The 15,308-nt window shown below is 47.5% G+C and overlaps 1 protein-coding gene and 1 long non-coding RNA gene across 3 annotated transcripts in view; one reads left to right on the top strand and one right to left on the bottom strand.

The window, feature by feature from the left end:
• Positions 1 to 3,298, bottom strand: part of REC8 (REC8 meiotic recombination protein) — a 1,025,899-nt gene extending 1,022,601 nt beyond the window's left edge. The window contains exon 1 of one of the 2 annotated variants that reach the window (XM_085650794.1): positions 3,159 to 3,298. In XM_085650794.1, the coding sequence (XP_085506920.1) occupies positions 3,159 to 3,214 (56 nt within the window). In that variant the 5' untranslated portion in view covers positions 3,215 to 3,298. Of the gene's footprint in view, positions 1 to 1,064; positions 1,253 to 3,158 lie in introns of those variants that run through there. The other variant, XM_085650795.1, reaches the window with a different exon arrangement.
• LOC146871299 (uncharacterized) overlaps positions 1,387 to 15,308 on the top strand; it is a 47,902-nt gene continuing 33,980 nt past the window's right edge. Inside the window, exon 1 of the long non-coding RNA XR_014980977.1 lies at positions 1,387 to 1,457. This is a non-coding gene — a long non-coding RNA (uncharacterized LOC146871299). The remainder of the gene's footprint in view (positions 1,458 to 15,308) is intronic.

The raw sequence follows: 15,308 nt of genomic DNA, 5'->3' as shown, positions 1-15,308 counted from the left end.
GACTAGCATGGAGATGGCAAGCAGAGAAAGTCAACCATTTAAAAAGAAAAGTGCAAGAAAGAAAAGCACAAGAAGGTACTCCTAAAAAGTGACACCACCACGAAGTAAAATTCTTACACACAGAAAAAGAAAAAGGAGTGTAGGTAGGATTAAAATAGGTGTGAGATCACTCCCAGGTACCATGAAAGTGAAAAGTACACTTTTAGAAAATCTGTAGCTAACAGCTATCACAACACATCCCTAAATTAATAACGATTCCCATACAGAAACTTATGAACAAAGTACTGTAGAATAAATAACATGTAGGAACAGGATAGGTGACAATCCACGGGCAAAAATGTAAACAAAGGTGGAAGGTCACATACTCAAATGCTATCACGTAGCACTGTAAACTAAAATAAAACATCATGCACTAAAAATGTAGGTGACCAATCCATGGGCAATAATTTAAACAAAGGTGGAAGGTCACATAGCCAGTAGGCTATTACAACGCATAACTCAATTAATGTAAATTATTATCTTGCAGTCAAGTTAAATAACATGCAGTAATAATGTAGGTGACGTATCCACGCATAAGTGAAAGGTCACAGGCTATCAAACGCATACTTGAATGAAAATTCCTTTAAAACCTGGAACAACATAAATGCAATATGTAAAATGTGCATAAGATGTGGTTGTACCACATGAAACAACAAAATATATCGCAACGTAGTTATTTTAAATATGTCTGTAATCACTTATCTTAAATATGACTGTAAAAATGTCATTAAGTACTTATTTTAAAAATGAGCGTAAAGGCATCATGAGGTACTTATTTTAAAAATTAGCGTATAGATTCATGAAAGAAAAGTACACAGCATATTATTTGATGGAGGCATCTACGAAGAAGAGAACTGATGCTGATGCAGTCAAGACAGGTAACCCTTGCGGGGAACTTCAGGCACAGTCGAGTTTCACAAAGACAACTTGAATTAATGTATTATTTTCCTTGTTGAGATGTAGAGGTGGTAGATAACCGCTAGGTGGCACTGTTACGTAGACAAAACTGCAAATGCTGTACTCACGGTCTTCGTGCTTTGACAATAAAGATTGTACTCCCACCAACCGGCAGGAAGATTGAAGATCAAATTGAAGTGCCGATCGGAAACTTGGAAACACCTCAGGATTGGCACTCAGAAAGGAATGGAAGTACCTGATGTGCAGGTCAGGACGAAGTGACAACGTTGTCAAAAGCTTTAAAAACGTGGTTGGCAGGGTAGCGCAGACCAATAGGAAGTCCAAGGGCACTTCGACTTTAATGTGCTCAGGTAGTGCCAGACAAAATGGAGGCACGTAGCACGCTGACGCGCCGGGTGGCTCCAGGCACGTCGATGCATGCAGGGGTCCAGAGGAATGCAGCTCTAATTGCAGGAGACACCACAAAGAAATGAAGACAGGACACCAAAGCAGGAATGACGGTAAGAGGGCGGGCAGGCTCTGTGTGTACTCAAGACTTTTGAATATGTGGTAGATGGCGGTTAAACTGCCATGGTAGAGTGCACATACAGAGGCAAAGTACAATTGTAATTGTAAAAATTAAGAAACTGCAAATCACCTTCCTTTCACGACTGCCAGAGCAGAGCAGAAGCAAAATCGTGCCGTAGAAAAAATACAGATGAAGTTACAGGCAGCAGTAATTTAGGAAGTTGGAGAGTAGAGTAGCAGAAGATTTAAGGCTCCACACTTCAAAAAACGAGCAGCTCAAACCATTGTATAATCCTTTGAATCTCAGCTATGCAGCAAGGCGAAAAGGCAGCACCACAAGTAGAAAGCACAAAAGAATTATAGGCTTCACCCTTCGCAAAATAAGAGGCGATCTTCCTCACATAAGGGGTGATAGTATCGCAAGGCAGATTACAGCAGGAAAGAACGTAGATTAAATTGAAGTGAAGGCAGGGACTGGCACACTTCAGTTGTGTGCAGGCAGGAACTGGCACACTTCAGTTGTGTGCAGGCAGGGACTGGCACACTTCAGCTGTGTGCAGGCAGGGACTGGCACATAATCGTTGTTGGCAACCGGTGAAATGTCACTGGTGGGGTTCGCAGGGTGCCAGTGTGCCTCTAAATGCGTAGATTTAGTTAAAAGAAATCCATACATTAGAGTTGCTTAAGGATATTTCAAAATTCAATAGTCCATCAGAAAGCACATGTAGATTGTTTCCAACTCGTCGCCAGATGACATAAGTGGATGATGTAGCCGAGGTATGGTAATTAAGTAAATTTATTGATGAAGTTCAGGTCTTAAGTACAGAATCATAGAAGCCCCACCAGGAGCAGCTAACTTTCTGTTCAGCCCATTCTCTCAACTGACACTCATCCACCAGGCACCCCCAACATTTTATCATCTCATCACACATACCAACATTCCACTGTTCACCCACAATGGCTGAGCAGCAAGGCAGATAAACAAGGAAGATGCATTGTATTCAAACCAAGATACAACAGCTTTGGACACAGAAACCAGTATGCACTCCTCAGATTGAAACCATCCTGCTACTAAGGATGGAACAAGGGTGTGAAGCTGTTTGCTTGCAAGATGAGGGCTAAAGAAAATCAAAATAGGGATTTCGCACAATAAACAAAAATAATCAGGTATTCAGGTGCTTTTACAAGGAGATGTGTGTACACAGCGGAGAAGAATAGTGAGGAATAGGATGAAGTGTATCGTTGGCCTGCATCAATTATTCAGCTCACAGAGAGGCCCCAGCTACCTCACTAGATAAGCTCATCACCCTAGAAGAGGAGGCAGGTGGCATTTGCAAACTACAACCACATAAGGCCCCAATGGGTTCACAGGTATCTTTTTTTTTTTTTTTTTTTAAACTGTTACCTGCTAACCCCAGTCCTCGCGTTTATACAACACTTACTATGCTGACACTAACCAAATAGTTGAGTTACCAAGGCCTGTACTACACTAATGCTACTTCCAGCATAGGGCAACTGGTTGGAGATCGAAGTCCAACGGTACCCCAGGGGTTGTTACTTCAACTAAACTCCTAGCTGTAAATAGCAACCATTACTTGCAGCATTCCCAACAGGTTCACTTAAAATCTGCCCATCAACTGTTATTTAGTTACTTCAACAGAGGGCTACCGCAATCTCGCTCGCGGGACCCATACCAGATGGTAGCGAAGCGGCCGGTGTGGCGCTGGAGGACGCTGGGGTAGTAAAACATGGCCAAGCGCTTCTCCTCGCCCTCGTCCACTTTGTTGATTCCTGAGGTAACCTACTTTCTTCTGTTCACGCGGACCGTCGATTTTAACCTAAAGTAAAATTACGATCTTTGAAGGGCAGGGGTGGAAGGATTAGTGCTGCAGCTGGTGCAGTGGCACCGGGGTCCAGAGGCGTGAAATGCCCCCACCCTAGCTGCAGGCGATCCCACGAGCACCTCTCTCCTGCCTCGTGGTCGGGATTTCCCTCATTTCTGATTGGAGCTGGTAGCAGTGGGAGGGGACGGGAGTGAATGCCCCGTTCGTAGACGGCCAATGACATCACGGCTCTCACTCGTTTGTGCCTCAAGTCCCGCCCATGAGGAGCCCGTAATGGTGGAAAGCGGAGCAGCCGCACAGTCTCCTGTGAGGGTGGCAGGCGCCGGAGCGGAGCAGGGAGGGGCTAGGTCTGAGTTTTATACATTAAGTATTTTTACTTCTGCACTCTGTGTTGCATGCTGGAAACCACGAGTCCAAAGCCGCTTGAGTTTTTTTAGGTTTATTTTAATAGAATAAAAGGGAAACGGCACGGCCGATTATAAAGAAATTATGTCAAATCTCAACTGTAATAATTTACTGTAGTTGAGTTCTGATGTCACAGTCCCTACTGCCAAAGGCAGCAGTGTATGGCAAGGCAGGTCACGGAGCATAATTCAAGCAGCTGTTCATATAACTTATACCAAACATGGCGTTTCTTTCTTTTGCCCTGTTTTTCTAGCTGTACTTTGGCAGGAAGAAGGGATTTATTTGCAGCAACCTGTATGTTTTTTGCTTTCCATTATCCCATGTATAAAGTACACAAATTAGTGCTTTATCCCATATATGTTACACACCTCCCCTTACAGCAATCAATAAAAGTAAAAATTAAAATAGAAAATCATAAGCAGCAAAATTGTAATAAATAAGCTACAATGCTACTTAAATGCAGTGCATGTTAAAGATGGCCATCTTGTGGAAAGAACATAAATCCAGACCATGCAAAGTACGCAAAACATTAGAAATAAAAGCAAGATAAAGATAAAATGGAATTGTTTTAAGTGCGGAGGACCACAAACACGTCTCCTACATCTTTCCATTCCAGATCTCGTTCTTGGTGTAGAAGGTGACACATGTAAACCACATGAGATAACATTAGCAGAAACATCATCTCTGCCTGTTGCGGCCATATCTCTGCAGAATCCAGCAGCAGCCATTGCGTCATTTTGACAACCATTATTCACAGCAACCATTGACCCCCTGGAACTCCCAACATCATCCAGCTTCCCACTATCTGACACCATTAGACCATATTCAATTTCACCTGTATATAAAGTGACATCAGACTCATCCTTGATCAAAAGTACAATTCTCCTACTCCACCATATACACTTTACAACCTAAATTGCATGTTTTGACACTCCCACTACAAATATGCTGGGCTAAAATGTAGGTTGCCCATTGCCCATACCCAGGGCTTTCTTAATTCTCACCACATTTGCAACTTGAAAATTCTCTCCTTCGCTTTTTTTCAGACCATTGTATCTAAGTTTGCTCCTGGCTTGAGAAATGTCTACCCTTTGGCGCACAACATCGAAACTGGGGATATTATTATCTGCACACCTTTTGTCCAGAACAATTCCTGCCTTTCAGCAAGATAAATGGGGCAACCTTGGTAGTGGAGTGAGGGGTATTGTGATTGGGACCACACAACCCTCTCCACCATGCCATTCCCTTATGCACTGTACAAATCCGCTGACAAATGCTTGACGCATACAATTACAGGAAATACTCCATAGCCACTGACTTCAATTGAACTCCATTTTACGTTACTAAAAGTATGGGAATACCCTCTCTTTGAAATAACATTCTCAAATATTCAATAACCGCATTCATGCTGGGTTCTGTCATGGACCTTCATTTAACCCACTTGGAATGATAGTCTATGTAGGAGAGTAGGATCTGCTTCATATGGGTACCCCCACTTTTTGCTGGTGTTTCACTGTTTTTCGACCTTAGTCTGGCTGTGGCCCTGCTAATCAGGACCACAGCCTAGCTGCTTCCTCTCTAAAATGGTTTCCATGTTCATTAGGTACATATCTAATTGGATTCTGGAGCGCCTTATAAGCCCCTAGTATATGGTATACTATGTACCTAGGGCATAGGTACCTCAGAGGCCTACCAGGGGCTGAAGCATGTATTATGCCACCCCTGGGAAGCACTTCAAAATGGCACCACAGGTCTGCTACTGCAGCCTGGGTAAGGGTGTGCTTGCACCCCTTACAGTGGTATAGGCTACCTATATCCACATATATATACAGACACATATAAACCTATAAGTCACTCCTATGGCAGGCCTTGACAATCCTGAAGGCAGAGTGCTTGGTTTTGTGTGAGAGGGTGCCCAAGCATGAGCTGAGCCCCTCTGCAGCTTTCGCAAAACCTTCCTTATAGCTGTTCTGTGATACAGCCATACCATATACTCTTAAGTGCATTATAACCTTGTGGTAAATTCTAACTTTGGGAAGGCTGCATCAAAACATGTCGTGTTTGGTGACAAACGCTTTGGAATACTACCCCCACCCGCCAGTTCTGGCGGCGGGGGTAGCATTCCACCCTTCTAGAGGTAGAGACATGTTCACACTGGCTAAACCCGGTAGGACTTTCCTGAGCCCTGGCATCACAAAATGGATGCCTCTGCCACAGACACGGGTCTGGCCTCCTGCTGCTGACCGAAACTCCGGCAGGGGAGGCCTGGACAATAGGTTTCCTGTTGAAGGAAGGTGTAACCACCTCCCCAGACAGGCAGATGTGTATTGGGGCTGGGCGGGAGCACTCTCTGGTGCTTTGAAGTCCTGCACTGGTGGCACGTTTGGTTTCCCTGTGCATAGCCCAGTTCAAACCGGTTGCAGGGGCTACCTGCCCCTGCTCTGGCGCGAAACTGGACAAAGGAAATGGGTGTAACCATCCCTCTTTCCTGGCCCACCCATAGGTGGGGCCTTAGAGTTAGTCCATCCGGTAAACTTAGTATAAGTATAGGAATCCAGTCCCTAGCACTTTAGATTACCCTGGACGAAACTCTGCAATGTACATCCTGGACCTTCGACGTTCTATCCTGACTAGAAGACAGAAGAAATCTCCCTTGGGGTCAAGGAGTGACTCCCCTGCTTGGCAGGCACCAAAGAAGCAACTGACCGGTCTGCATCGCTGAAGCTCCCGCCGGACGCCAAAGTCTTTGCATCACCAGAGGTGGATTTCCAGACTTCCCCGAGGCTACCCTGAGTCCACAGCAAAGCTGAGGCCCGTGGGTAACGTGGAACCGTGACCCCTGGACACCGTGAACTTTTGCAGCAACACTATCTTCCTGGTCCTCCTCGAAGTTGTGCTTTGGGCTCCGAGTAGCCCCAGCCTTGAGCACCTCCTACACCGAAGATTGTTGGCTCCCACTCCACGAGCGACCCGTGGGCCAGCTTCAAGTGCGACCGCTCGAGGCTCCTTCGCGATCACTAGCCCGTTGGCTAGCAGGTCCCCACAAAGGCAACTCCTCTTCTGCTTGGGCTTTCCTGGTTGCTCCAGACGTGCCCTGACTTACCCTCGCTGGGTGAGTCCCTCAGACCTTGCTGGTCTGCACCGCAGTCCTGTCTCTAAATTCCAGTGACTTGCCGTTGCCAAGGCTTGTTGGGTCCATTCTGGTCGCCGACACCGCAGCACTCGACAGACTTCGTGGAACAGCTCGAATCCGGCTCGTGGACTTCGTCGACGCCTCCTGGACCTCATAGCTGAAGAGTCAAGACACCCATCAACTCACCTGAAGCATCCGACATCTGTGGGCATTGGTCCATCCTGCCCTCGGTCACTGGCAAGTGACCCAGACTCTGTCCCCTCTGCTTTCAGGTTCCTTCCTTCCTAGATCCGGGCTTGGATCTCTTCGGACACTTCTCCTCTTCACGGCAGCAGCAGTTCCTTGCAGGCTCCCATTGAAATCGACGACGCGACCCGACACCAAAAGACACCTATGCACCCGGCTTCCCTGGATGAGGTAACTCGAGTACTCCGGTGCTCACGTGGGTGCCTAGCCCTAGAACTTCTTAAGTCCAAGAGGGTTTGGTCCAGACTCGATTAGAAGTGTCCCTAATCTTTAAATTTCCAACCGTGACATTGCCCATAGAAGATAACAGGAACCCGCGGTTGTGTTTACACACTGCAGACAGTCCCCGTGGGTCCTCTGTGTCACTACCTTGGGTGGTTCCTTGGGGTCCCAACGATTCTACAGGCTATAGGCCTAGTGTCTATTTCAGTCGTGGTTCTTATACCACTTTTTTGGTATATGGTTTGGTACGCCCCTAGGGCCCAAACGTGTATTTGTGCTTCTACTGATGGTTGCACACTTGTAAACTAACTACTTCGAACTCCAGTCTCATAAAGAGACTAGAGGGGTGTGTTTTATCTTAAATCCATATATTTTGAATATATACCTGGTGTGGTTGTCCTTTCATTTGATCATTCAAGAGGCTATAGACTGGTAAAACAAGCTGCTCTACATTCCTTCAAGACTTAGCCTGAAGGCTGCTCTCCATAGCTACCACTAGGATAGCTTTCAATATAGGTTGTCTTTAACCTATCACCATAAGGGGTTGTTTGGACTGATACAAGGTGCCCACTAGAACTAGTGGACAGCATATATCAGGCCACCTTCTCACATTGGTGTGCTGCGTGTGGGATTCCAGCTTGCTATTGTTTTACCAGATAATCTCAATTGAATCGATCAACTGAAAACCACTAAAGGGACCTGAGGTACATATAATATCAAGTTTAGCTACAGTAAGTTCTACTGAACTTAGAGTTGTGTGTAAAGGGATAGCACACCCTTTCTACAACTCAAGAGAGTTTAGTAGGCCACACAAGTGTAGGTAGTGCAATACACCACACCACATTAGTAATGTCTAACCAGCCAGGAACTAGTGGGTCCCTACCAGGAACCAGTGAGCTCCTTCCCTATAAATATGAGGATCTCTCCTTTGCTCAGCTTAGGGCCTTATGTTCCATTAGGAAGCTGAAGACAGGCAAAATTCCATCCACCCAGCATCTCATAAAGATACTGAAACTGGATGATATCACAGAACCTAGTGGGCCTGATGAGGTAGACAGTGTGGGTGGGACAGCAGGTGAGAGTGGGTCTAGGGGTAATACTTCCCCCTGACCCTACCTCTAATGCTGACCAGACTGGTGACAATGACCAAGATCTGGTGAACACAGCTCTCCAGGATGAGGATGAGGAGGATGACAACAATGCTCCTTCCTTTATCCCTCCTGGTAGAGTTGAACATAGGGCTAGAAGGGATAGATCTATGTCAAGGGGATCTGTCCAGTCTAACTCCTATATAGGGACCTCTGTCTCATCTCACAGAGGGAGGGAAACCTCCCAGGAGAGGAGAGAGAGACTGCTGAAGTATGAGCAAGACAAGTTCAACCTCAGAAAACAGCAGATGGCCTTAGATAGGGAAGCCCTAGAGCTCTACAGAGCTAGTAAAAAGGAGGGACTGGAGTCCCTTGGCAGTAATTTCCCTAGAGATAGGGAGAGGTCTTATGACCATAGAAACCAAAGTAAGATTGTCCCTCCCTACCAGAGTGGGGATGACATCCACAAATGGATAACTGCCTTGGAGAGGGCCTGTAAAGTACAGAAGGACCCCCAAGGTCAGTGGCCAGCAATCTTATGGCTCTCCTTTGCAGACAAAGGTAGAGATAAGCTCCTCACTGTAAGAGAAGAGGATGCTGATCATTACCAGGTCTTGAAAAGTGCACTAATAGATGGGTTTGGCCTAACCACTGAACAATACAGGTTAAAGTTCAGAGACACCCAAAAATCACAAAATCAGGACTGGGTTGACTTTGTTGACTGTGCTGCTAAGGCTCTGGAAGGTTGGTTATTGGGCAGTAAAGTGTGTGACCTCAAAGGATTGTACAATCTGATAATGAGGGAGCAGATTCTTAATAACTGTCAAAATCAGCTGTTGCACCAGTACCTGGTAGACTCTGATCTGACCTCTCCCCAAGAATTGGGAAGGAAGGCAGACAAATGGGTCAGAACCAGGGTGAGGCAGAAGGTACAGAACCAAGGTGGTGACCCAAAAAGGCAAGATTCCAAAAACTCTGATAAGGGTGGGGACAAGGGTAAATACAAGAAGTCTTCACAAGGGCCCCAAAAATCTTTTTCAGGTGGGGATTCACAGGCTAACAAAGGGAAAGGCCAAAAGAAACCTTGGTGCAAAATCTGTAAATAGAAAACTCACTGGACTAGTGACTGCACCAAGGCCAAAGAAAATACTCCAGCCCCCAACCAATGCCCCTAAGGCACCTGCTCCCCATAGTGTAGTTACAATTGGTGGTGGGAATACACAGAATAAGGGTGTAGTAGGGTTGACCCTGGGTTCTGAGATGGACTCTGGCCTAGTCAGAGTACCAACTCAGGCTGTGCTTGTCAGTGATGGGGGCATGGATATGTCCCCCTTTGTGAGCCCCAGTAACCTGGGCAAATACAGACAGCAGCCTTTTATTAATGGAGTAGAAGCTTGGGCATTCAGGGACACAGGAGCAAGTGTCACAATGGTGACAAAAAATCTTGTGGATCCTGGGCAGATTATACTTGGTGAAATGTACCAAGTGACAAATGCTAGCAATGTCAGAACAGACCATTCTCTGGCAGTTGTTAACTTCTCCTGGGGAGCGGTAACTGGCCTTAAGAAGGTTGTGGTAAGTGCAGCTCTACCAGTACAGTGCTTGCTTGGCAATGATCTAGAAACTTCAGCTTAGGCCGTAGTGGAGCTCAGGACACTTGCAGAATTGTTAGGGATACCTGCACATGTCTTTGCTGTGACTAGGTCACAGGCTAAAATGTCTAACACTGGACAGGCCCTGGATTCTGGAATAATGGACCAGGTGCCTCACAAGAGGAGGAGCAATTAAGGCAGAGCCTTCCCACATGACTCAGAATGCTGATCAGTCACCTCAGGGAGATGATCTTGAGCCTGAAGAAGGAACTGTCCCAGAGGAGCTTGAACCTGACCAGGTTGAGTTCTTGGGGACAGGGGCCCTTCCCGGTCTGATCTGAGCCAGGAGCAGAAGACCTGCCCGTCTCTTGAAACCCTCAGACAGCAAGCTGCTGATGAGGCTGCTGGGAATGCATAAAGTTTATTGGGATGATGGACTCCTATATTCAGAGAGAAGAGACCCCAAGCCTGGTGCATCCAGGAGGTTGGTTATACCTCTGAAGTTTAGGGGTTTCCTATTGACACTAGCCCATGATTTTCCCCTAGCAGGACACCTGGGCCAGAACAAGACTTGGGGCAGAATTGTTCCTCACTTTTACTGGCCCCACATGTCTGAAGACACAAAGGAGTTTTGTCGCTCCTGTGTAACCTGCCAAGCCAGTGGCAAAGCATGTGGCACTACAAAGGCCCCCCTGATACCACTACCTCTGGTGGGGGTTCCCTTTGAGAGGTTTGGGATTGACATTGTTTGTCCCATGGATCCTCAAACAGCATCTGGGCACAGATGTATACTGGTGGTAGTGGATCATGCCACCAGGTATCCAGAAGCAATTCCGCTCAGGACCACTACAGCACCTGTAGTGGCTAAGTGCTCTCTTGAGTGTGTTCTCAAGAGTTGACTTTCCTAAGAAGGTAGTATATGACAGAAATGCAAACTTTATGTCAAGTTACTTAACTGCTATGTGGAAGGAGTGTGGAGTGAATTACAAATTCACCACACCCTATCACCCACAATGCAATGGTTTAATTGACAGATTCAACAAAACCTTAAAGGGCATGATCAAAGGACTCCCAGAGAAGCTTAGGCGAAAATGGGACCTGCTCTTGCCCTGCCTTTTATTTGCATACAGGGAGGTGCCTCAAAAGGGGGTTGGCTACAGCCCATTTGAACTTTTGTTTGGACACCCTGTCAGGGGTCCATTGTGTTTGATGAAGGAAGGATGGGAGTTATCTCTCAAGACCCCAAAGCAAGACATAGTGGACTATGTACTTGGTCTCCGCTCCAGGATGGCTGAGTACATGAAAAAGGCAAACAAAAACCTTGAGGCTAGCCAGGAACTGCAAAAAGCCTGGCATGACCAAAAGGCTGTACTGACTGTTTACCAGCCAGGACAGAAAGTGTGGGTGTTGGAGTCTGTGGCCCCAGCAGCTCTCCAGGACAAGTGGAGTGGACCCCACACTATTGTTGAACAGAAGGGAGAGGTTACTTATTTAGTGGACCTAGGAACTCCCAGGAGTCCCCACAGGGTTCTCCATGTCAACAGGCTGAAGCCATATGTGGACAGGGCTGACATGGGCTTGCTCATGGCTACTGATGAGGGACAGGAGGAAGAGAGTGACCCACTCCCTGACCTCCTCTCACAGAACCCTGATAATGGGTCAGTTGATGGTGTAGCCTTGGCAGGCAGCCTCACTGCCCAGCAGCAAACTGATTGCAGACAGGTTCTCAATCAGTTCAGACACATGTTCTCACTGACTCCAATTCAGACTACCTGGTGCACTCATGAAGTGGACACTGGGGACAGTCTGCCTATTAAAAATAAGATTTATAGGCAACCTGACCATGTCAGGGACTGTATCAGGACAGAAGTCCAGAAAATGTTGGATTTGGGAGTTACTGAACCCTCAGATAGCCCTTGTGCTAGTCCAGTGGTCCTTGTGCCAAAACCTCACACCAGTGGTGGAAAAAGAGAGATGAGGTTTTGTGTGCACTACAGGGGTCTCAATGCAGTCACTAGGACTGATGCCCATCCAATACCAAGGGCAGATGAGCTCATAGATACTTTGGCCTCAGCCAAGTACCTCAGCACATTTGACTTGACAGCTGGTTACTGGCAGATCAGATTAGCTGATGATGCAAAGCCAAAGACAGCATTTTTGACCCCTAGTGGGCACTATCAATTTGTGGTAATGCCCTTTCGTCTAAAAAATGCACCTGCCACTTTCCAAAGGTTGGTGAATACAGTTCTCACAGGCCTGGAAGCCTTTAGTGCAGCATATCTAGATGATATTGCTGTCTTTAGCTCCACCTGGGAGGATCACCTGGTCCACCTAAGGAATGTTTTGGAGGCCCTGCAAAAAGCAGGCCTAACTATCAATGCTACTAAGTTCCAGAGAGGGCAGAGTCAGGTTGTGTACCTGGGCCACCTTGTAGGTGGAGGCCAGGTTCAACCATTGCAGAGCAAAATCCAGACCATAATGGACTGGGTTGCTCCAACTACCCAGACTCAGGTGAGAGCCTTCTAAGGCCTGACTGGGTACTATAGGAGATTTATCAAAGGGTATTGATCCATAGTGACACCCTTTAATGACTTAACTTCTAAGAAAATGCCCAAAAAGGTTCAGTGGACAGCTAGCTGTCAAAAGGCATTTGATGACCTGAAGCAGGCCATGTGCACTGCTCCCATTCTGCAGAGTCCTGACTACTCCAAGAAGTTCATTGTTCAAACAGATGCATCTGAATTGGGGAAAGGGGCTGTACTGTCACAATTGAATGAAGAAGGTCAGGATCAGCCAGTAGCTTTCATAAGCAGAAGGCTGACCCCTAGAGAGAAACGTTGGTCAGCCATTGAGAGGGAGGCCTTTGCTGCGGTTTGGGCTCTGAAGAAGTTGAGGCCATACTTGTTTGGTACTCACTTCCTTGTTCAGACAAACCATAAGCCCCTCTTATGGTTAAAACAAATGAAGGGTTGAAACCCCAAACTGCTTAGGTGGTCCATTTCCCTACAGGGGATGGACTTTACAGTGGGACATAGACCTGGGAATAACCATGCCATTGCAGATGGACTCTCTAGGTATTTCCACTTAGAACATGAAGACTCAACTGGTCAAGGTTAGTTTAATGTCCCTGCGTTTGGGAGGGTTGTGTAGGAGAGTAGGATCTGCTTCACATGGGTACCCCCACTTTTTGCTGGTGTTTCACTGTTTTTCGACCTTAGTCTGGCTGTGGCCCTGCTAATCAGGACCACAGCCTACCTGCTTCCTCTCTAAAATGGTTTCCATGTACATTAGGTACATATCTAATTGGATACTGGAGTGCCTTATAAGCCCCTAGTATATGGTATACTATGTACCTAGGGCATAGGTACCTCAGAGGCCTACCAGGGGCTGAAGCATGTATTATGCCACCCCTGGGAAGCACTCCAAAATGGCACCACAGGTCTGCTACTGCAGCCTGGGTAAGGGTGTGCTTGCACCCCTTACAGTGGTATAGGCTACCTATATCCACATATATATACAGACACATTTAAACCTATAAGTCACTCATATGGCAGGCCTTGACAATCCTGAAGGCAGAGTGCTTGGTTTTGTGTGAGAGGGTGCCCAAGCATGAGATGAGCCCCTCTGCAGCATTCGGAAATCCTTCCTTATAGCTGTTCTGTGATACAGCCATACCATATACTCTTAAGTGCATTATAACCTCGCAGTAAATGCTAACTTTGGGATGCTGCATCAAAACATGTCGTGTTTTTTGTCAAACGCTTTGGAATACTACCCCCACCCGCCAGTTCTGGCGGCGGGGGTAGCATTCCACCCTTCTAGAGGGAAAGACATCTTCACACTGGCTAAACCCGGTAGGACTTTCCTGAGCCCTGGCATCACAAAATGGATGCCACTGCCACAAACACGGGTCTGGCCTCCTGCTGCTGACCGAAACTCCGGCAGGGGAGGCCTAGACAATAGGTTTCCTGTCGAAGGGAGGTGTAACCACCTCCCCAGACAGGCAGATGTGTATTGGGGCTGGGCGGGAGCACTCTCTGGTGCTTTGAAGTCCTGCACTGGGGGCACGTTTGGTGTCCCTGTGCATAGCCCAGTTCAAACCGGTTGCAGGGGCTACCTGCCCCTGCTCTGGCGTGAAACTGGACAAAGGAAATGGGTATAACCACTCCTCTTTCCTGGCCCACCCATAGGTGGGGCCTTAGAGTTAGTCCATCCCCTAAACTTACTATTATTATAGGAATCCAGTCCCTAGGACTTTAGATTACCCTGGACGAAACTCTGCAACGTACATCCTGGACCTTCGACGTTCTATCCTGACTAGAAGACAGAAGAAATCTCCCTTGGGGTCAAGGAGTGACTCCCCTGCCTGGCAGGCACCAAAGAAGCAACTGACCGGTCTGCATCGCTGAAGCTCCCGCCGGACGCCGAAGTCTTTGCATCACCAGAGGTGGATTTCAAGACTTCCCCGAGGCTACCCTGAGTCCACAGCAAAGCTGAGGCCCGTGGGTATCGTGGAACCGTTAACTTTCGCAGCAACACTATCTTCCTGGTCCTCCTCGAAGTTGTGCTTTGGGCTCCGAGTAGGCCCAGCCTTCAGCACCTCCTGCACAGAAGATTGTTGGCTCCCACTCCACGAGTGACCCGTGGGCCAGCTTCAAGTGCGACCGCTCGAGGCTCCTTCGCGATCACTAGCCCGTTGGCTAGCAGGTCCCCACGAAGGCAACTCCTCTTCTGCTTGGGCTTTCCTGGTTGCTCCAGACGTGCCCTGACTTACCCTTGCTGGGTGAGTCTCTCAGACCTTGCTGGTCTGCACCGCAGTCCTTTCTCTAAATTCCAGTGACTTGCCGTTGCCAAAGCTTGTTGGGTCCATTCTGGTCGGCGACACTGCAGCACTCGACAGACTTCATGGGACAGCTAGAATCCGGCTTGTGGACTTCGTCGACGCCTCCTGGACCTCGTGGCTGAAGAGTCAAGACACCCATCAACTCACCTGAACCACCTGACATCTGTGGGCATTGGTCCATCCTGCCCTCGGTCACTGGCAAGTGACCCAGACTCTGTCCCTTCTGCTTTCAGGTTCCTTCCTTCCTAGATCCGGGGTTGGATCTCTTCGGACACTTCTCCTCTTCACAGCAGCAGCAGTTCCTTGCAGGCTCCCATTGAAATCGACGGCGCGACCCGACAACAAAAGACAACTATGCACCGGCTTCCCTGGGTGAGGTAACTCGAGTACTCCAGTGCTCACGTGGGTGCTAGCCCTAGAACTTCTTAAGTCCAAGAGGGTTTGGTCCAGACTCGATTAGAAGTGTCCCTA

The sequence above is a fragment of the Triturus cristatus genome, chromosome 1_1 (genome assembly GCF_964204655.1).
Source record: "Triturus cristatus chromosome 1_1, aTriCri1.1, whole genome shotgun sequence".
Classification (NCBI taxonomy): Eukaryota; Metazoa; Chordata; class Amphibia; order Caudata; family Salamandridae; genus Triturus; species Triturus cristatus.
This window is presented reverse-complemented; position numbering and strand designations above follow the sequence as displayed.